Here is a 23,840-nt window from a genome sequence, read left to right on the forward strand (position 1 = left end):
AAAAAAAGGCATTTATAGGAGTAGTAATGGGGGTGCCTGGGTGGCTCAGTCGGCTGGACATCTGACGACTTCGGCTCAGGTCATGATCTCACAGCTGGTGAGTTCGAGCCCTGTGTCGGGCTTTGTGCTGACAGCTCAGATCCTGGAGCCTGCTTTGGATTCTGTGTCTCCCTCTCTCTCTCTGCCCCTCCCCGACTTGTGCTCTTTCTCTCTCTCTCTCAAAAATAGACATTAAAAGTTTTTTAAGATAGTAATAAAGACTGAACCATATTTATCAAATTTTTCAAAAGTTGAGATGTTGATTTGCTGTATATTTGAACTTCCTTGTTTCCCACCCAATACAGAATTTTAAGAAGAGGTACAGATTTCACAGTTTTTCAACGCTAACTAGTAGGTTCAGAGATACCCAAATGATCTCTATCCATGTTTATGGAATCTCTTGATCCCAGCACTGTTTAGTAATAATCCATGAAGTATGAATTACTAAATGCAGTATTTGTGTTGGGTATATTACCAACTATGGTGCATAGGTCTTCCACTAATGAAGTGGAATGCATAGATGAAAAGAGAATCCCATTCTCCTTAAATTACAGTTTTCATCACTAAAAATTCTTGGTGTTAATACATTTGATAGTGGAAAAATGGCCATTTAGGTAAGAGACTGGTTGCTGGAAAAGAAAGAATAACTTGAGTTAATGTTGATTTCTTCAATGTACTACATAAAATGTTAAGTAAGGGAGAACCAAATATAATATTACCTTTTAAGACCAACTTTTTTTCATTGTACTTCTCTAATTAATATTTGGGGCAGTTGTAAAGTGATTCAAGAAATTGAATAATTATGCATATAGTGAAGATGGTCAACACCAACTAACCTACCATTTTAAAGTCAAGTGCATAAAGTATTTCACTCTTTTTATAGAAGTATCTAAAATATTGCCTTTTAACTGTGACAGAACTAGAAATATCAGTCATAATAATAGGTGTTATAAATAGGATTTGAGGTCAATTGGGAAAGAGTCTTAGAAAAATGTTTGGAGTACCTAAGTTCTAGACTTGGCCCTTCTGTTAACTTGGTCACACCCATTCAGCAGGCATCTTCACCTCATTGGGCCAATAGTTCTTTTTCAGTCATAGAGCCCATGCTTTTACTTGTTATTTTTCCTTCTTTACTAGCTGCAGATTAATTCAGATTTTGTATCTTTCTTTCTCTACCAGTCTGATACGTACTTCTGCATGTCAATGCGCTTGCCGGTGGATGAGGAAGCCTTTGTGAGTAAGTATTAATTGGATGGTGTGCCAGGGTGGGCGGTCGAAGGGAGGGCAGCTATTTGAAATCAGTGAAAGATTCTCTTTGATGGTTATGAGCATATTAATCTTTTACTGTCAGTTTCTAAAATGCACTTATCATGCCTAATGCAGAAACAAACTAGAGAGAGCCACTCAGAGACAAGGTTGCAAACTGTTATCTGGAGAGATTCATGAGTAATAGTAGTTAAGGAGTTGCATGCAGATGTCAATGGTCGCCAATACCGTGTGGTCCCATTTGTATAGTATTGGCTTTCTGTCTGTGGCTGGATGCTTAATTCCGCTCCACTCAACAGACTGTTTATTTACCTGCTGGTTCATGCTATAAATCGACTGTACTTAGAATCAACATTGGGGAATTTAAGATTTTACCTATCAAATAGTAGATGGATAGAAAGGAAGGAAGGAGAAATTGAGAAAAGGCAAGAAGCGAAGGAGGTAGAGATAGGGAAAGGCAGGAACATTGGTCCTGTTGTTTCTATTGTAGAATAAGAGGACTCATAAATGGCAGGTCCTTCCCCAGCTGAGCTTTTAAGTCAGATAAGAAAAGTGACAAAATACCATCTGTTTCCATCTAGGTTGTTTTCATTGAAATATCCTCATGACAAACTTTTAACTGTTTGGGAGGAGGTGTGATTGACAAATTATTCATGGATTTGTTTCTGTCTCCCACTGCTTCACTTTTCTGGTTTGAGATGTTAATTTTGGAGAGAAAGTAATGGTAATGAGAGTTGTGCTTTGGTCCCATGAAACTAATCTTCAAGTAGGCTGTCTGAAACGGCCATTATGTGAATTATAAAATGTGTACTGTTGCCTCGGGGCCATCTGAGGATAAATTTTCATGAGATGTTCCCACAGGAATATACATTACAGACCTGAAAAGCCAGAGCAATGTGCATTTTTTTCCACACACTCTGGTGGCAATTCCAACAGAAAATACAACTTAGAATAGCACTCTACAAATTTGTTCCCAGGGTTAATTTTTAAGAATAAAAGGCCTTAGGAAGTTGAGCATTGCCTGTGTGTCCTCACTTTGTATAATAATCGAATATTACCAAGAAAAAAGGTAGAAACAACAATGCTCCCAGATCCTCAACTTTAACTTTAAAGACAGAGAAAATAATTGTAGTGCCTTGTGTAATAGTAAATGTGATTTAGGTTACAAATTCATCATTAAAATATCAACAGTAAAGGTTTTTTCAATATCATACCCACATTTTTGGCAGCCTAGGAGAAAATAATATTTACTCGCTAAAAGGCATTTTTACATGATGTTTTCTTCTTTATGATTTTATATTTTCTTTTCAAGCTCCAAGAAAGCTTGATTCCTCCTGTTTCACATTTGCATAGAAGAGAAGGCCATCTCCATGCCTGTATGCATATGAAAGTCATGTTTCACAGCAACATTACAGGTCTCACATTAAGAGGTTATTGACTTGTTTCTGGAGGTTGGTGGTAGTATATGATTTCAGAGCTGGTGACTCTAAGGACTATAAATATGTATCCTGGAATGCGTTATTGCTCTCCTAATAGAAATGTGTTTACTTTCACATAAATTAAAATCGAGAAGTACAAGTGAATATATTCAGTCAAGGAAAATATTCATGGGAAACTCATAAAGGACTATATTAGAACTAGGGTACCAAATGGTTTTGCATTTTCTTAGGCACCTCCCTTCTAAGATTAAACTGTTCCCAGTTTGAAGGTCCTTAAAGGATCTTGTAAGATTAATAATTATTTTCAATATATTTTTTTCTTTTCTCTGTGGCTGGGAGGATTGCATGAATACTAAAGATTTTGTCACTTGTTCAAAACAGGGTTGTTTCATCTTCAATGTGAGTCCTTTAATGTACTAGCTCCAGGCGATTTGTGGTTACTACTATTTGCATAATCCAGCAACCACAGATGTTTAGGTGTAAGCAAATTAGAACTGGAAAGTTGAAAAACAAACAATCATTCATATAAGGGAATAAGTAAGGGGAAGGTTGCATGTATTGTCTCATTAATTCTTAGGGCAAACCTGAAGGTAGCCCCACTTTATAATTAGAGAAACAAAGGAACATCTCTGTCTTTGATTTAATCAAACAGGAGGGCAATAGTTTGTATAGGATCCTTGTTCATAGAATCAGCTCGTTACCACCCATCATTTACCAGGGGCCTACGAGACACTAATATACTTACAGCTAAGCATATTTAAGCCATTTTATAGAGAGGAAATGGAGGGTCAGAGAGGTCAAGGAACGTGAGCAAGATTTTTACTAGCTGTGTGTTACCCTGTCATAAGCGATTTGGATGTGAGGATAGTGAATCGGGGAAGAAATGAAAGAAGTTACCAAATGGATAGATAGAGCTGAAATACAGCAATCGCACATCTCTGTCTTACATCAAATACAATTCTTTCATTTCCTTACCTTTCAGTCTCTACTAGGAACACTCTGGTCGGTTTTGTCAAAAACAAAAATAAACCTCAAACCATCCTACAAAGCGAAACCCAGGATACACAAAGGTGAAAGATTTGCAGTAGGAAAAGTGGATATATAGGTTGTATGTTGGGAGGGTGATCATGCATAGCGTTTCCCTAGTCCCAGAGTGAAAGTTCTGCTAGTGGTAAACAAGGTTTCGCCATGATTGAAATATGTGGGTTCTCCCAAATTCTAGGTCTCAGGATGCCTTATCATAAGATTAGATATGGTTGAAAATGAAGACTTGTAAAGCATTTACTACTTTATTTTTTTCTTAAGACATTTATCGATTTTATATTTTCTGCTTTCATTATCTGTGCCTTTTCAATTTTTGAAGGCCAGCAGGATATGTGCTACTGGATATGGTGGGGACTCAATATTGCTTGCTCAATACATGATTGAATACTAAAAAAAGTGTTGTGCTTGGCTATTTTTAAGACAATGTATCATCTAGTAGACACTTTACCTTTTTGCCTTAAATTTTACTCTTATTTGAATATAAGGGAATAATTCTTTTTTTAAGAAAAGCCACTTGTTCATACATTCAGCAGACTTTAAAAATTCTGTTGTGTGCTAGTTATTGGGCAAGGCAATGGGGATATGAGGTATGACACCAATTCAAAGAAATTATAGCCTGGCAGAATTCTAAAGACAAGAATATAAATATTATAACATCTGAAAAGAACTTTCTCCTTTGGCTTTTCAAATTTCTAAAGAAGATCACAAAAGGCAGAGTACAATTGAGATTGCTTATTAGGACTAAAACAAACTCTCTTCGTGGTGTTAAAAGCCAGAATTGCATTTGAATAATTCATAATTTTGGCTTTCTGCTTGTGTGACTAGTTATGTAACTCATTTTAGACAAACATATTTCTTAATTCTGAGAAGATACCATCACACTTGTCATAGAATTTATATGTGCATATGCCCAGCATTTTTATGTATAAGCATGCACAACATCTTTGATGTATTTATATGTCTCCATTGTGAATTAAAGTAGTTGTTTGGGGAAATACTCTAATGAAGATAAATATAATTTTTATACTTTGAACAGAATCATAGCTTTCCCTAGAGCACTGCTTTTGTTTATTGTTTTAATAAGAAATCACAGATTGGAATGGGTGAAGGTATGATAAAATCTGCATTTGACCACTGAACTGTGATGCTGTCTAAAAGGTGTTTTACAGACACTCTGAGGAATTGACTCTGACAGCAGCCCACTCAGCCAAGAAATTTGACTGTCATCTTCATCCACTTGCTTTCCCTCACATGGATGACCAGTAAATAAATGTGTCTTTTCCTTAGTGAATGATGGTGGGTCCCTATCTATCAAATTGCACTATACAAATGAGGAAGAAGCCATTGAATTTAGAAATAGATGAAATTAATCTAATGATTCATTGCTTTTCCTTTCCTTGGGCTTCTCTCTTGAATGTAGAACAATGTCTTCTGCAGAATAGCACCATGAGACTTAAATATTTCTGAATGTGACCTTTCTTAAACAAAGCACATGTTCAGGTGATGTTGAGTTACCTCAAAAATAGAGGAGCAGTCTAATTTTGATCATGTTTATGGGTCATTACATAAGGTCATTACAAGACTATAAAGACCAAGGTCGGGTAGGATACAGTGCTCAGATAATCACATTTTATGGCATGACAGCAGTAAATAGAAGGTGTGTGTATGTACATACATGTGAGTCTCCATCCCCATGAAGTCATTCTGTCACCTTTCTGCTTCTGATTAGTTGCCTGCATAACTTTTCTTTTCCCTCTTCTACGATTTTCTCCAACATGAAAACTGTAGTCTGTGTCTTCACGTGACCATTGGGTATCTTCCCACAATCACCCTCAGAAGATTTTCTAGCATCATAGTGAAAGTTACTTGGAGAGTTAGCGCAAATAAGATATGCTACACCTATAGGTCTCTGATGTGCAGATAAAACCTGATTTGCTTGGTCATAAACAAAAAAGAAAAGATGTTGCTGCCTGCCTTGTCTCAGAGTATTTCTAGGATGTCTTCTATTGTTTGGTCACCCAAATACCACATTTCCAACATGACAACCCCTGATAATGCCCAGGGTTCTTTCAAGTAATAAAACAAAGGGAGATGGAGGAGTAGGAACCATCTCATCATATTCTGTAAAGCTGAGAGTTAGGATGCCTTCCGTTACATACATCTAGAGATCACCAGAAACTAACTGACACGTTGACTGTGCTGCTTTATTTCATTAATGTCAAAATGCCACCCCACCCCCCCCCCCAGCCTCTGCCGACACTCCCAGGAAAATGGCCAATCCAGAAAGCCCGGGTCTGAATCGTATTCGATGTGTGAATGCCCTTCATTAGTGAAGGGTACATGACATTTTGACAGTCATTCTGAAGTAGCCATTTCTGCTATTTCAGTAGGGACAACTGTAGGGGCCAACTCTAAAAAGATGAACGTGAACTGTTCTAGTCAGAGAAAACATCATGTGAGAGACAGACAGGATTTTATCTGCATCAGGGAAGATGGTCTATTTGGATCTGCAGAGGGGAGGAGAATATTCCAGTGGCCAACAGTATGATCAGTGAAGGAGCACACTGGGCACAATGTGAGCCTCACCACCTGCTGGCTGCAGGGTTGTACACAAGCTACTCAGCCTGTCTCTCCTCAAGGCTCATCTGTTTGAGGGGAAAAGACCAGACATAGGGTCATTGTGAGCAATAAGCGAGCCTGGCAGGGGGTGGCCCTCAAGTAAATGCTAGTGGTCGTGGGTGGTTATTAGGTGCAGAGGGCTGTCCGAGGGGAGTGCAGGGTGAGTGTAGGGAGCTGTCATGTTGGAAACGTCGCGGACCAGGAGACTGGTCAGAAGGGGCTATGGATTTTGTTCCATAGGAAGTTAATAGGGGACTACTAGAGGGATGGCGTTACAAATATCAGGATTAATGAAGCTTATACTATTTTAGCTTGCACAGCCTGGCTGATAAAGTCTATTTACTGATTATTCAGTTGGTTCTGACATATACCAAAAAAGTTCCCTTTTAAAAGGTATATCATCCAGAAATCTAAATCTTTTTTGTGCTTAAATTATTTTATTCAGAGGCAAGGATTATTTCATTTTAAATTCATGTTCAATTTAAAGGCTTGCTCAGGTGTCTTATTTCTTGCTTAATTTGGCAGCAGCAGCTTAACGTCCTCATAAACCACATTAGGGATTCTTTCTGAAGTGCACATCATTGTCCATGCTAGTGAGGGTTAACAACAATTTATCTATTAAACATTCTGATTAAAAACGTTCAAGCAAAAGGTCTTTATTTTGGTATAGAATTGCTTTACAGTTTTGGAGGAAGCTGGTGAAAGATAATATGTGATTGCTGTGGGTTTTTAACATGCTGCTAAATGGTTTGTACTGCTATGAGCTCTACATTTATCTGAACCTTTCTGACCCAGCTGCAAGATTATGAACATTAAGGGTGATCATATCCTACACTTTCATGATAGTTTACAGCCTTATCTTCAGTTGCAATGGATTTTGATATATAATCTTTATTTTTTGGGAAACAAAGAAATGTTTATGGAAGGGATATTAAGATTTGGGCCTATCATTTTTTAAAAATTTTAACAGCTCTTTTACATTATTATGTCTTAAACCTTACATGTCTCTAGTCTCCATACTGAATATGACTGGAAACACTAACAGTAGTAGAAGACTGACACTACACAGACATGACTGTAATCACCAGAGGCTCCATTTGTGTGCCTGCTTCAGACCTCGGCCTTAAAATGACTTCAGGTGATATAGCTGAAGCTGTACGATGTACTGCAGAGTTCCAGTGATCTCTTTTAACACACTGATTTTGAGGGATCAGCTAATTATTTCCAGAAAAATTTTCTTTATAAATTTATTTTAAAAGAAACTTTGTTCTTACTGTTTGCTCTGTGCCTTTAAGAGAGTAACACAGTCCATGTTAACTAAGATGAGTTAACCAAACTCTAAGCATGCTTATATAATATATATATTCAGGCACTAAAAATGTCGACTGGGTTCAGAATCACCTGTGAATCACCTGTGAAACTTTTCAAATGTACACATGCCTGGAATGACCTCTGAGACTTAAATGAGATATTGATGGGGGGAAGGGGTAGGACTGACCCAGGATTAACTCTGAGCATCTCTACTTTTAATGAACTGCATAGCATAATTCTAATGCACACTATTAGATAAAAAGTATCATTGACAAAAATTGTTTAATAACACGTAAAAATATCCACAGCATAGGAAAGAAACCATTTACTATGTATAATATGATTCCACTGGGAGGAAAAAGGAAACAAAGAGAACAATAATGATCTCTAATGATATATATGGGCAATAATTCCAGAATGCCTGAATTCTGAAGATCCAAACTTGCATTTAAAAGTCAGTTCTTGGGGCGCCTGGGTGGCGCAGTCGGTTGAGCGTCCGACTTGGGCTCAGGTCACGATCTTGCGGTCCGTGAGTTCGAGCCCTGCGTCGGACTCTGGGCTGACCGCTCAGAGCCTGGAGCCTGCTTCCGATTCTGTGTCTCCATCTCTCTCTGGCCCTCCCCCATTCATGCTCTGTCTCTCTCTGTCTCAAAAATAAATAAAATGTTAAAAAAATTTTTTTTTAAGTCAGTTCTTTTTTATTTGATAGGTTAATTATTGGTGGTCTATAGTATTCCTCTATGGCATATCTTTAGCTGAGAGGGGTGTACCTCTTATATTCAGTGGTAATTTAGGGTTGATTGTGCATGGATATCTCCTAAGCCTCTAGTTCCTATACTTGGCTATGTGGGTTCTTCAAAATCTTTCCATGTCCCACGTCTGGCAGATACATCAACATTTGATATGCAGACCTGGATATCCACTTGGAAAGGAAAAATGGAGAGAAAGCCAAGTGCTAAATGAAATTCCATCCTAGGTCACATTCTTAGAGAATTTTATGGTCCTGATTTGTGTCTGATGTGCGTTAAAAGAAGCCATAAATTTCAAACAACCTCATGCAGTTAGAACAAATTTTGCTTAGAACGCCAGAAAATAGACCTCACTGTCTCTGCTAAGTACGTCACCCACACGCATCCTTTCAAGTCTTTCATTGCAGATGACATTAACCTTTGAGAAGTCCTCCACCCTGTGCACTTTCAGAGCCATTGCATTTCCTTTAATTAATGTGCATGAGTTGCTATTTCTGGAGTCTTAGTCCTTCAGAAATATTTGATTCCCAGGACTTGCTCACACTTGCTTGCCTGTAAACTGCCCTCTGATGTTATACATCAGGCAGTCTGAACTAACACCCATTGAGACTGAAGTTCCATTTCCACTTAAGTAACTGTCATCTTATTATTGAGTTAGGAGAGTCGGTGGCACTTTTTAATCTTATGGAATATTCCCTTGCATTCTCACAAGGCTGTGCTTCTGCCTGTTTGTGGCCATCCCAAGGCTGCCTTTGTTTATTCTGCCTGTTAGTTGTCGTAATTATCCTCTGGCTCCCTTCCGCTTGGATCCTGGACTTCTTTGGCGTATGATGGGAGAGAGAGAAAGAAGGGAGAACTTCTTTTAAGATGTGATTTGAAAATATTTTCCCATATTCTTTTTGTGTAGTGTTGAAATCTCCAGCATGGTCATATGTGTATCTTGTGCCCAACAGACCTCATTCTTATTCACTAGGGGTGGGATCTTGTTTTGCAAAGCTAGGAATAATAAGTAGGAATGGAGCAAACCCAGGTAATGAACCTGTCAGCATAATCTTTTCCCAGTTGACCCCCCACCATTGGCAGCAGGCCCTTCAAAGAAAGTGTCCAAGGCCTGCTTTATTTTATGGCACCTACTGTTTGTTTTAGATTTACATTTTGATATGACATTCCTTTTGCTGGCAGTACTTTTCATTTCAACTTGCAATGAATTGTACTTTGAACTATAATCATATAAATACTTTCATATTATACTGTTTCTTTAGGATGTGAAAAAGATGGTTATATACAACTCTATACCAGTTATTTACTTAGCATTCAAATGAGATCTTGAGTTTCTGGAAGAATGCATGAGTCACGAGAGTAAGTTTCTATGAGAGGGAACTCTGAGGAATGTTCTGTTAACTACCTCTTAAAGATACTGCTTTGTTTCTAATTATAGAAACTAAAATTAAACACTAATCTGGTAAGCTTTCAATGTGGAGCAAATAAGTGGTTCTTAAAGCAGTATGTCAGAAGGAGAAGAAAATCAGAAAAGGGACAGAGAAGTTATACTTTGAATAATTTTTGCCCTTTACAAAGGACAATTAGTCCTCTGCATAAGCAGAGGCTCAGGCGAAACACTTGACTTTCCTTCCTAATGAAAAGCCAAAGAGATGGTATATCTTCATAATCTGTTTTTCTCTCAACAGGTCTCCTCTCCATCCTTCCCTAAATGTTTTTGCTTAATAACTCATTTTATAAATTTAATGATGGCCCACTTTTTTTCAAAAATAATATTTGCCTCGTTTCCCAGCAGTACACACAGTGATTTAATATTTAAAAAAACAAAAAACAAAAAACAAAAACTGTTGGGGTCTCCTACACAGATCCTGACAGCTCAGAGCTTTCCTGAAAATTCTGTCCTGAGCCTTTTGTTCACCCTCATGGCTTGAGGGTTCAATTTTTGAGTGGTTCCCAAGTATGTAATTCTCTGACTTCTTTCTTGAGCAAGAGTCCAATCTTCTACTGGGTATTTCCACCTGGATTTTTAGATGACACTTCAAATTCGTGTTGCTTTGCACCCAACAGCTTAATTCTTCATAAAATGCATTTGGCCATGTTGGTTTATTATCAAAATTCCTAGAATGATTCAAACTTTGGAAATCTAATATAATCCACCCATAGTAAAAGAAGTTAAGGGGGATGAGAACCATATGATCATCTACATAGGTTCTGAAAAAACAGAGGAGTTATCTTCTTGTCAAACCCCTTGTGTATTGACAGAGGGATATTGAAAAAGAGAGAGAGAGTAGAAGGTGGATACGGTCAGATCAAAAGTTAGATGTCCATAGAGTGAGATAAGCCATGCCATAAAAATGAATATAAGATAACAATTACATCACATACCAAAATAAATTTTAAGTGAATAAAAAACAAAGGTCAGCTACTCCCACCTCAGAGCTTTTTTCAAATTCCCTTCTGCCAGGGATAATACCCTGGGAGGATTCTGAAAGAAAGGAAGGATATCCTGTACTTGAAAGTGAGTCTGTGGAGATAGAATCCCTCTTATTCCTTCTATTTCTCTTGGTAACAAATGTAGACTTGTTAACAGTAGGATTTTCTATGATTTATTGTAACTGTTGTAACTTCCAATTGATTCTTTCCTTCTAAAGTATCTTCTTCAACCTCCTAGGCTTATTGTATTCTTTGGTGGTAGAAAACAAAGCCTTAAGTTCTAGCAAGTCCATTTTCCAGCCATTTGTTAGGTTTTTAAATGGTGGTATTAATATCTCATGATGGGATTTTTGGACTTTAAATTCTTATTTTCAATGCAGTAAGTGAAAGACTTTTTATTTCCCCTGGAAGTTGTGAGTCAAATGGCTCATAGTAGGTGTTAAGTTTTCTGACCAACCACGCTTTCCAAGTCATGACACTATACTTTGATGTAGAACATATTTTATTTTGTAAATACACCTGTACTCACATATTTTAACAATAAATGATGTTTTATCAGACAAGAAAAGACAAAATACGCAGTTGTACACCCGCGATTCAAGATCATTTTAGATTGTTTAGCATGTTTCTATGTAAAGGTGACTGGTAAACTGTGTTGGTAGAGCAGCAGTTTGAATGCAGACAAAAGTAGCTGATCCAAACCCAAACCAGAAAAGGCAGCTCATGCTGAATATTGACCATGCACAATAGTATAATTTATCTTTAATTTTTTCTTTGTTTTATCTCCAAACTCATTTTTGTTTACTTTAATGTCTTTCAACCACTATTATTCGGAGAAAAATAAAGAAGTGACATTTAATAAGTTTCAGTATCCTTTTAACAAGCGCACAGTGCTCCTCTAGGACAGTGATTTTTCTCTCTTCTGTACTTTCATAAAGACACATTTTCCAATTTTATTTTATTTTCTAGTAAACTGTTTCTTCATATCACATCCCAGTGACTACTGTTGGTTTAAGATGGTGATAAATTTGCGTTAAGAATCCTTCCGCTCATGTTCTGACCACTCACTGTGGTTTCTGTTTCACTGCGGTGTTGTGCAGTATTTTATAGTACTCAGCACTCTACTGAAATCTGGAAGGGAATCTGTTGTGAACACGTAGCCTGGAGCTTTCATTTTGTACCCGCATACTGTTCTCAGCACTTTAAAAGGGGTCTTCCTTTAAAAAGTATGTGGGTGTATGCATAGCTGCAGCCTATACATTATTGCTTTTCTCTTTTTGTTCTATAATAGTTGACCACTGTCCTGCAAAATTAAATTGTCAAATCATGCTCATCTTAAGGAATAAGATAGTTTATACAATCAGGAGCAACATAATATCATTGTTATACAGCTATTGGAATGGTTGAGTGATGGGGTCTCTTGGAACATTTGTGCACAGACGTGTAACTTGTATTCACATTCATGTGTCATTTTCTTTTAACAGTTGACTTTAAACCTCGTGCCAGCATGGATACTGTCCATCATATGTTACTTTTTGGATGCAATATGCCTTCTTCCACCGGAAGTTACTGGTAAGGGATAATGGGCTCATAGTCAAAAGGGGTGTAGAAAATGTGTATGTTTTATAAATACAAATTGCATCTGTATATGTATTTTACAAGTGATTAATAAATAGGTAGAATGCTTACTTTTCAGAAAAGAACATTGTTCTTTTGCATCACGTGGTTATCATGGTCTGATTATCAGTTATTTAGTCTGCTATGGAGCACATCCATCAGTCTTAGACACTGACTTAATGAATGTATGTCTGTTGTCGTAGATAGTGTATCAAGGTACAGACAGCTTATTTAAAAAAGACAATTTAGATAATGGATGTTCTGGTGTTTACTTTTTTTAAGATCTTGCTTTAATCCAAGGAGCACCATGGCTCTGTTCTTTGAGCACTCTTTTATCCTAGACACTGTGCTAGGTAATCTGTATACACCATTTCATTTTCTCCTAAAGTTTTTGTAGAGCAGTTACTATTGTCCCCACTTTACAAACAAGGAGCTTGAAGAGAATCAGTATCATGTTTAAGGTAACACAGCTGGTTGGTGTCAGACCAGGATAGAACCCTAGGTTGTCTGGTTCCAAATCCTGCATTTCACCACGCTGCCTCCCATTTATTCGAGCAACTGTTGCAGTTTTAGAATTTATTTTAATCACTATGTAGAGTCTTAATATCATGTTATGAATGATCAGTAAACATCTATTAAATGCCTCTTGTATCCTAGAACTGTATCCATAGCAGATGCTGTGGAATAGAATACATAGATATATTTTTAACCCCCAGAAGCTTATAGCTTAATTTATGGCTTGAGAGCTGTCCTTCCCTTTTGTTCTTTGGAGTTCATGAAGATTGGTGAGCTTTGAAAATAGCTATGCATTTAAGCCTCATATTTTGCACCGATAGCCAGAATCACTGTTATGTATTTCACAGTCCAGAATGACTAGTGTGTCTTGCTTTGCATTGAAAAAGTATCTGTTTTGTGTTCCTGTCCGTGCATAATCATGTAGACTGATAGACCCTTCTCTGTGCATCCTAATATTCATCAGGCTGATGCAAGGCACACAGCAACTGTATTCTAGTCGTTCTTATAACAAATGACTGTAATATGTATTTGGAACTGTTAAAAGCACAGGGCAATTAGTGGAAATCTCCAGGGACCAAGTACCATCAAAGCATTTGTTAATAGGCTTAAGTTATTTGATGAAAGGAGCATATCACATAGGAATCCTGCTCACATGACTGGGTTTACATAAAAATGGAGCCAGCAAATCACAGTTAACACTCTTTGATAGCAGCAATCCAGTTTTTGCTCTTCGATAAATTTTTGTAAATAAAATTCTGGGATTAAAAGATTATTCTGGGGGCAACTGGGTGGCTCAGTCGGTTAAGCATCTGACTTCGGCTCAGGTCATGATCTCGCGGTCTGTGAGTTGGAGTCCCTCATCGGGCTCTGTGCTGACAGCTCAGAGCCTGGAGCCTGCTTCCGATTCTTTGTCTCCCTCTCTCTCTGACCCTCCCCCATTCATGCTCTGTCCCTCTCTGTCTCAAAAATAAGTAAACGTTAAAAAAAATTTTTTTAAAGATTATTCTGTGACAGCTTTTTCTGAATCTTATACAATAAATCACATCCTTTGATTTTACGTTTTAAAAATATTTCTTGTGAAATTGGAAAAATTTAGTTTGAATTGGAATTAGTGAAAATGGCAAGAAGGAATATAAGCTTTTAAAACCTGCTGTAACTTTACCTTGGTAGAAGAGAATGAGGGAAAAAACAAAACGTCACTAAATGTTGTTATGCTTTCAATTGAGAAAGATTATATACAATGAACTAAGCCTGGTTTACTGTTCTCCTATCAAGGGAATATCAGAGCAAACATTATTTGGGCCCTGTAGAAGTATTTATTAATATTCTTAAATATACTGATTTGAAATTAAGTCTAGTAAAATAAGTATATTTTTTTTCCAAACGACTTCCAAGTTGGGGAAAGAGAGAATTCGAAGAAAAATGTAAATGAAAGTGAAAATGGCAATTTTGAGTAAAGTAATTGCTAGATGTATTATTTTTCTAAAATTACTACTCAAAAGGCAACATAGTACAGCGAAAGAGTAGTGAACTAACTAGCTGGATTCCCTGGGTAAATTACTTATTTCATGTGGACTGGTCTAAGTTTCTTCATTTCAGCAAGGGGCTACCACTGGATCATTTCTAGAACTCCTCTATGCTCTGTAATTCCATAATTCTATGAATATAAATTGCATGCAGATGCTGAGTCAGATTGGAAAGTCATCATTATAAGGCGTTGGAGATATGTGCACTGGTTGACTCACCTCAAGCAGGCCTCCCACTGCATTACTGCTGAGTAATTAGAACTCTGAATGGCATTATACCTATATCATTTTAAGGGGATTTTAGTAATCTACCCTGCAGCCCACATTCCCGCTTAATCTATAGGTTTGTTACGATTGACTTTATAACCATACAAGGACAGTAATTGATGGTGTTATTTATCTTCTTTGAGCCAAGTGCAAGTGTTCATCTAACATTTAAAGTAGGATCTTTTTAATCTATATATCTAGGATCTGTTCGATAATGTAAACCAAGAGGTATGCATTAAGGAAAACTCTTCCAGTGACTCTGGCTTCCACAATCCAGTCTTATTCTCCATATAAAGATGGTATAGACTTTTTATCCCCCAATATTTGGCAAGATCCTTGCTTCTTTAAAGCATTGGCACTCACAGAATATTTCACAGACTAAACTCTTCAGTTGCTTCACAGAAACATCTCAGACCCTGTCTCCTCACAGCCACACAGGCACAGCCACGGACACAGCGGATGTTTTCCAACTGCTTGGCCCCTTATCCTCCCACCTGAATTACAATACTAATAACAAAAATCTATCAGTGTCAAAGCCTCGCATTATTTTTCTTGAATGTTTGAGTCATAGAATTTATCACACTCATTTTACAGTTGCAAATCTATTCTTCAACAGCTCCAAGATACAGACAGTAGTTAAATTAAGATTCCCCAACGTTCACATATATTTTTGGTTACGCTACCTGTAATGTTTTTTGAGGCTTAAGAAAATCAAGAACTCCTTCACACTCTGGGAAAACCTTTATAGAAATACAAAGCTGTTTTAGTGAAAGAAGAAAAAGCTAATGGGATATTTTAGCACCAAAATGTCAAGCTTTCCTCTTTTTTTTTTTTCTGTTTGTTAGCTAGGATTAGCCCCCTGTTTTCACTTCACTGTTCTATTTTCATTGCCAGCAGGTTGGCAAATAGGTATGTGTCTCTAATAGAGTAAACATTTTCCCCCTGAAATTATGAAGTTATAATTCATCCCCTGTCTTCAGGCAGCACCTTTAATATGAAAGCAAAGAGCTATTCTGATGATATTTCACTGTTGTGCTGCCCTCTTTGTAATTGCCTCTTTCTTCTGTTCATTAAAATATATTTACAGTTATATTAAGTTTACATGAAAATACTAGACACAGCATGAAGCAGTTTTCATTATGTAGTCATTTTAATTTTAAAGGTTTTTTTTCCCCACACATATTCCAGTCTTTTGTGTCTCATTCCAAATTAGCAGCCCACACCGCTAATGTGTCTAGTTAATTATATGCATGTGCATTTAAATTGCATACATTGATGTGAACCTTTTAATATACTGTGGGGTGGTCCCTTTATAGTTAGAGTGGGCCTGGTGCTCAATTCCAAATTAACATACCTCTCGAGGATGCAAACAAGGACCAGCTGATGGAAAAGCTGCTGGCCCTTGTGAAGAAGGCAGCAGTACCTGTCAGATGTAACCCTCAAACCTTCTTTCCCAGGCCCTTAGAGGAGGAGACAATTAACTGTATCTAGGGACCAACAGAAAGTAATAGCACCAAGACTGGAGCAAAGCGTAGCAATAGCATGATTTGTTGGACTCCACTGGTGTTTGCAGACTTCACTCAAAGCGTAGCAGTTCTAAGTTCTCCAGATTTGTTGGCTACACATGAGGCATAGGTGAGTAGATGTGCCTTTTAGGGTCAGTAAGGAAATGAGGTGCAGTAAACTGGGTAATTTGGACATAAAACATCTATTACAGCTCCTCGCTAAAAAAAATGGTAAATTTCTAAAGATCTTAGAAATATTACATTTGTCTATTCTATGAATACCTTTCTTTATTCTGTTTTTATTCTCAGTTTTTTAAAATAATGCATGGCTGGCTATGGAGAGTATTTCAGGCTTTGAAAATCATGATGTTTTGTTCATACAAGTTGTTTGACATTTGGGGTAATTCAGGAGCACCACTTTTTGTAATGCTAGTTTGTACAGGCTTGTGCACTTTTATCTGCTGAGCACAGGACTTAGGGTTTAAAGCAATTTATGGCTGCAAACTGCAAGATTATGTGCTCACAATATTGGGTGATTAAAGCGAATGGGCTTCTCATGTATCCTGCCTTGTACTTAGGCGTCATCTTCTATACATAACTAAAGTCATTATGTTTAGTCTTAGCAATTAATATTTGATTTAAAAACTATTTCTAATGATGCTTATGACCAAGTACTTTTTACAAATCAAAGATGGCTTCTACAGGGTTGTTTGATCTTTTTTGAAAAGAAGAATCCCAGCTGGTTAAATGAGGCTGTTTCCAGCTGTTCTAACTTGGAATCCTTCTCAAGCTAAAGCAGTAGTGCTTTACCATCCTATGAGGCTTCAGCTTCAGTCCCTTTCAACTGCTTCTATTTATTAACCACCTGCTGTGTCTTTTTAAATGCCACTGTCTCCACAGGGTTACAGATGCTGATGTGGTGAAAGAGAAAAGTAGCTAAAACATACAAATATATATATCTAGAGAGAGAGAGAGAGGAGCCAGTATGTGAGACACCCCGCTTGGTTACTCATTTAAATGACTGTTTTTTTAGGGTGCTAGTACTTTCCGGATACGTCTACAGTTTTGTTGCCTCCTTCATGATGCTAATGATTCTTTGGTTGGGAGTGGCATTCGCATACACTGCCTTTATGCACCCTCTCCATATCCTAGCTATCTGTCATCCGTGCACAGTGTATGTTCTGCAGTCTCTTCTTTGTTTCTTCTGCTGTAAAGAAACTTGTAAAGCTAAACATACATAACATCCTCGTCAGTATAAATAAAAATAACACAATCTCCAAAAACTGCGCTGTTCCTCATTCTAAGCCATGAGGACACAAAGTGTGTCTTTGAGTGTAGTAGCAAATTTTAGACATAAATTTCTACTAGGCTGAAATTAATTGTATCCATTTTCTTTTTCTATTGTAATAGATTCATATGATAGCGCATATCAGGGTAGCATAAGGGATCTTTGTTTATATAAAATACACTTGGTACTTATTCTTCTAGTTACCAGTGAACCTATTCCTTGGCTAATTTGTAGGTGCCTGGATTAGAGGTGTTGATAGGAGTTCCTTAGCAACTGACCAGTTCTTAGTAGACTTGTGTAAACTTTCATAATATACAATGGCATGATTATAACCATTTGGACAGTTTCAACAGAAACAAAAATTACATAACTTTGAATATGGTTCTTTCTTGGCAAGACGAAGCATAGTGCTATAACATCTAGTTTAGACCCAGTAGTAATAAACATTGGTCAAATTATTTAACCTGTGTTCGTCTGTTTCCTTATCTGTAAAATGAGACTACTAATCCCACCTGATTGGGTCATCATGAAGTGTAAGTAAAGGAATGTAAATAATGTGTTTGGCACGGTGGCTGGCTCGTAGATGTCCTTAATAAATGGTAGTTGTTATCCTCATTCGTTTATTAATATTTATTAACCATTCACTATGTGCCAAGTACTTTGTTAGGCACTGAAAGTTTGGTGTGAACAAAACAAACCCACCCTCTTTTTTTATGGAACTTATGGCTTCTTTAATCTTGGTGGGAAGGTGGGAGTGTGGGTATTGTGGGGCTATTTATCAGGCCACTTTAAATCACCACTTTCATTTAGCTTTTCCATTAAGTATCCTTCTAATTACTGTGTTATTAGCAATACCTATTGCCTACCCATTGCACTGATATTCACATAGGATTTGTCTGAATTGGGAAATAATTGTCTATGGGTTTATAGAACAGTTAATGAAATTTGAATATCTGATTATTCAGGATGCAGTTTTGAATGATAAAGACATTCCACATGTGCCTTTGATTATATATTGTGTTTCTTAAAGAAACATTCTAACTTTGGATTAGTTTTTCAGTGGCCCTGATATTTAATTTATTAAAATTGGAATTTAAGGCTATATAGACTTAACTTGAAGGCATGACAATTTTATTAAAAAAAAATTTTTTTTAGACAAAGAAGAAATGACTTGTCAGATCTGATCTTCCCTGAGTAACCTTGGATTTTAAATAGCCTTTAACTGATACAACTAGAGAGTACTTTAACAGTCAGTCATGCTTTATTTGGATAATTCGAAATGACAGGTTAGCATTTTTCAGTGCTTGGCATAGTCTGAAAATATTCATGCCATCTGAATGGTTTCCCCATGGATTAGAGGTGAAAAGGTTCTAAAGCAACGGTCCAGGAATCCAGAATAGTTTTCTTTTCAAAAGTTAATTCTCATCATTTTTACTATGACGACTAAGAAACCACAAGGGAACTGTGTGAATCTTTTCACAATTAACAGGCTTAATCTGGAGGAGCCTTTAGGAGAAGCTGCTAGATTTATAAGAATAAGAAACCCAATTGATGAAGCCTGAAATTACAACAGCCATTGATCAAGGGTTACATTGCCTCCTAGCCTGAAGACTTTTCTTATTAATAAGAATGGTAAAAATCCTCTCTATTTTTACAGTACTCTTTGAAAAGCCAAAATACACAATACCGTCTTTATCCTGGCGGTCATCTTATGTGGAGAAAATATGATGTTATTTTTCACTTAAAAGGGAAAATGGAAATCTGAAAATGAAAAGATTGCAGGGATTTTAATTAAATGCTTTTGCCACCCGTTTGCCATTGTATCATCTGTTCTAGGACCCATTTCTCTTGGCTTTCTTATTTTTCCTCTTTACCTAGTCCTCTCACATATTAAGTTTTAGGATTAGTTTGAATATCCCAGTGCCTTCCAGTGAGTCATTCTTTACTCAGTCTTGAGTTTAATAAATTTCTTAAAAATTATAAAACAGGACTTAAAAAAATCAAGGTTTGCTTTTGGAGCTCTACTTTTACCAGAGCTCAGAAGAAAATGAAATGTCTGGAGCACTTGGGTGGCTCAGTCATTTGAGGGTCCGACTTCAGCTCAGGTGGTTTGTGAGTTCTAGCCCTGCATCTGGCTGTCTGCTGTCAGCAGGGAGCCTGTTTTGGATCCTCTGATCCTGTCTCTGCCCCTCCCCCACTCATGCTCTGTCTCTCAAAAGTAAATATTAAAAAAAGAAAATGTAAAATCATTGTCTTCTTGTGAATAAGTGAGGACAACTTATTTTATCTAGAATTTTGTTTTAGAATTGTGTACATACATTGCAGCTTAGTTCAGATATGAGAGTAGTGTAGTCATCGAAGCTTATCTTCATAGAATATAATTTTCTGCCCATACATCAATCTCATGAATTGAGACAGAAGGGAGTGTGACAGGCAGAGCTTTGAATCAGGGCTTGAATACGTGACCTTTGGAAGTTAAACTCTCTGAGCTTAATCAGCTGTAAAGCATAACCTCGTTATATTCTTCTTGTGAAAGCTGATTTCTATAAAACACCAGGCAAGTAATAATTCAGATTTATCATTATTTAGTGTTTTAGTTAAAACTTTTTAAGTAAATTAAAAAAAATTTTATATTTGAAAGTACAATAAAATTAAGGTCAGTTCAGATTTTTTAAGTGTTCATATATGAAAAGTTAAAAACATACTTGGAAGGCAACTTCACCAAACACTTCTTGGATATTGACTCAGTGACAGGCAGGTATGCAGGTGCTGGGAGTTTATGACCTTAAATCACAAAGTATGCACAGGATTAGTAAACTGATACTTAAGATGAACACTATAGTTAACAAGTACAAGTTGGCCTGGATAGGGACCAGAGAAACTTCCCCGAGGAGAAAGCCTAGAGGGAATCTTGAAGGAGAAAGTCAGTACAGGTTTGTCAGGCAGAGATTTGGGGAAGGGGTTTTCCAGGCAAAGGGAATAGTACAGAAGAGAGACAAACTGGCAGGAACTTGGAGTGCCTGGGTGGCTCACTTGGTTAAGCAGCTGACTTCAGCTCAGGTCATGATCTCACAGCTTGTGGGTTCAAGCCCCGTGTCTGGCTCTGTGTTGACAGCTCGGAGCCTGGAGTCTGTTTCAGATTCTGTCTCTCCCTCTCTCTCTTCCCCTCCCCACTTGTGTCCTGTCTCACTCTCTCTCTCAAAAATAAATACATTAAAAAAAAAAAAAGAAACTGGCAGAAACTTGGCATGAGTATAAGGGGAATTTTTTTCTGAGATATAAAAGATCCCAGATAATGAAAAGTCTTAATATGTTGTGCTACAATGTTTGGATTTTATTTTCATGTTATTTGGGAGGAAGCATTTGAAAGATTTGGTGCCAGTGAATGACATAATCGAATATGTACGTTAGAAAAATGTACTAAAGCTGTTTTCTCTGTTATATTTCATTCCGGTTCTCTCTACTCATACACTGAATTGACTTCCATATCAGAAGAAACAATTATCTTGTTTAACCTAAGACTGTCATCACGTTGATGTTAGGCACTTTTGTATATTTATGATCTTCGTTGAAAGCTCTGTAAACTGCCACCCGAGTCTGTAAATTTTAGTAGCTCACAATAGTGAGATATAAAGTTCATCCCATCTGACAGTCTCATTTCTTAAAACTATAATAGCATGAGTCCAAGGAGGAAAATTTTGCTTTTGGGCACTGTCCCATTCCCTGTGCCTTTGGTACGGTTGGCACAAGGATGTCACAGACATGTTCCAGTGCACAAGTCTCACAGGATAATAATCCTTCATCAGAAATATATTGTTCTTGACAGTGAACACTAAGAAACCACAGGTTGATGTGTTTTACACTGCACACTAACCAGTTTCTTTCTACAGCCTGATTGAGAGAAGCAAAACATTTGTTAAATATAACCTTATGGGGACCTCCTGGTTCCCAGTCCATCAATCATTTATCCAGATGGATAACAACTGTCTGCACTTACTGCCTTTTCTCCCACCCATTTCTGTCTATAAGCAGGGACATGTCTGTGCCTCTGAGTGTGAAGGTACATTTTACCAGTGATTTTCTTATCTGTGACCTGGGTGTTGTCCCAGGTCCTCCTCAAGCCTCCCCCAGGTCCTCCCCAAGCCTCAGTTCCTAACCTGTTTAGAAAGCTACCACGGTCTGCCTTCATTTCTCTCCCAGCCCATGGGTACTGCCCATTTTCTACCATGTGAGCCAATGTCCTGCCCAAGAAGCTGTCTCTGTCCTTCTCATTGCTAGTCCTGAAACCTTTCAAGTCTGCCCAAACTCCTGACCCTGACCTTGCTTGGTGCCAGTTTCCCAAAACACAAATATGGAAAGGCACTTAAAAATATCACCAAATGGTGTTTTGAACAAATCCAATTCTTAGAATGGAACAAACTAAGAGATACAGTGTAATGGGAAAAAAATGTGTGGCTTGTAATCAAACAGCTTTTCGCTTATGAAATTGGATCTACCGATGTAGATTCCAATGTGCCAGTTACCATAGTGAGTATCTTACCCATATCGCCGCCACAGCCCGATCAGAGAAGTTTCCATACAGGAACCAGGCCTGGGAGGGTTTACAGACATGCCCACTCTGTATGAGGGGGGAGGTTCAACTCCAGATACGTCTTTCTGCCTGGGCTCCTGTCACCACACAACACTGCCTCTCAATAATGAGTCTGTAGATAAAGTGAATGTTTTATTAAATAATGCATTGCCCTAGTATAGTGCTTTGAGGTTTATAAAGTGCTTTTATTTATATCTCATTTGATTTATGGAATAACTGTGAGGTAAGTATAACTAACCCTGTTTCTCCAGAGAGAAAACTGAGGCTCACTAGATCAAGTGACTTGCTCAACATGAAACAACTTATAAATGGCACAACCAGTATTCATAAACTTAAGAAGAAAGTCACATATGTATAACACCAGGAACATCTTAATGGGATATACTTGTACTGCTCCCTCTGCTGAGAGTAGGCACTGGGTACTACTGTTTCTTGCCGTGGCCAAAGACATATTGACGATGCTGATCCCCAAAGGGGACATGTGTATGACATTTGGTTTAGTCAACTTCCAAAGTAACAGTGTTAGCTTTGGTTTATATGCATTCTCTGTGTGATACTTACGTTCCTACCCAATTTACACAGAGTACATTCCACACAGGAACATATCACATTATAAATTGTATATCATCTTCACAGGATCGTTTCATATCGGGCAACACACAGACAAATCTCCCTTTGTGTTTACTTTTTTTACATGTAAAATTATTGTTTAGTCTTTGTTAAGATCTTAGAGCTGGTATGACTACAATCATGATACAATGACGTATTTTACTGTGTTTTCAAATGCCTTCCCCTTAACCTCTCTGCCCTCCTTGGTGGAGATTTTTTATGCATTTTGCTACTTGAATCTTCATTTATGGCTACTTTTTTTTTCTTCTTCAGGTTTTGTGATGAAGGAACCTGTACAGATAAAGCCAATATTCTATATGCCTGGGCAAGAAATGCTCCCCCTACCAGACTCCCCAAAGGTATATCTGAGGCCTCTTGCATAGTCTTCTATAAAGCTGCTTAATTTCTGACTCCAAAGTACTTTTTATTATATGTTCTTTCCACAGTTGTTGACAGTGTTCCATTTTGCAATTTCACACTAAAAAAATATCTGTATTACCTGCTTTGTATTGAAAAGGTTTCATTTAAGTAGTTGCTCTTTCTCTGCCTCTCTTTGGTATAACTTGCCCAGCACAACAGCTTGGATAGAATTAGAAAATACCCTAGAATACCTCAAGCCACCTTTGGCCTACAGCACATTGGTTCCTGACAGCAGGAGCATTTCAGAAGCCAAGAGAGCTAGGAATTAAATAAATTGCTGTTTCAGCAAACAGATTAAAAAAAAAAAATAGTCTTGGAACCTGGGTATTTAATGTAATACCAAACCTCAGCTGGCTTTCTATCTTCACTCTAAATTGCTCATCACTACCAATGTGTGAATGAATTATCAGGCTCTCTTCTATTACCTTGATGTTTCTTAATGTCAAAGGGAATGTGCAGTTCTGTAACAGAATATGTCTGCCATGGTTCAGGGATGGTGTCTTATACACCTGTTTCTCTCTTGCCTCCCTAACTTTGCCAGCTCTAACTGATACCTCTTTTGCTTTGCTTCAAATGAGCTTCTGAATCCTCTCCATAGTTT

At 37.5% G+C, this 23,840-nt stretch overlaps 1 protein-coding gene across 12 annotated transcripts in view; it reads left to right on the top strand.

Annotated features, from left to right (window-relative positions):
- PAM (peptidylglycine alpha-amidating monooxygenase) overlaps positions 1-23,840 on the top strand; it is a 276,825-nt gene that overhangs the window by 158,755 nt on the left and 94,230 nt on the right. For all 12 annotated transcript variants that reach the window (XM_047851268.1, XM_047851276.1, XM_047851285.1 and 9 more), the window contains exons 4-6: positions 1,219-1,276; positions 12,385-12,472; positions 23,093-23,178. In XM_047851268.1, the coding sequence (XP_047707224.1) occupies positions 1,219-1,276; positions 12,385-12,472; positions 23,093-23,178 (232 nt within the window). The remainder of the gene's footprint in view (positions 1-1,218; positions 1,277-12,384; positions 12,473-23,092; positions 23,179-23,840) is intronic.

This window comes from Prionailurus viverrinus, chromosome A1 (genome assembly GCF_022837055.1).
Source record: "Prionailurus viverrinus isolate Anna chromosome A1, UM_Priviv_1.0, whole genome shotgun sequence".
Taxonomy (NCBI): Eukaryota; Metazoa; Chordata; class Mammalia; order Carnivora; family Felidae; genus Prionailurus; species Prionailurus viverrinus.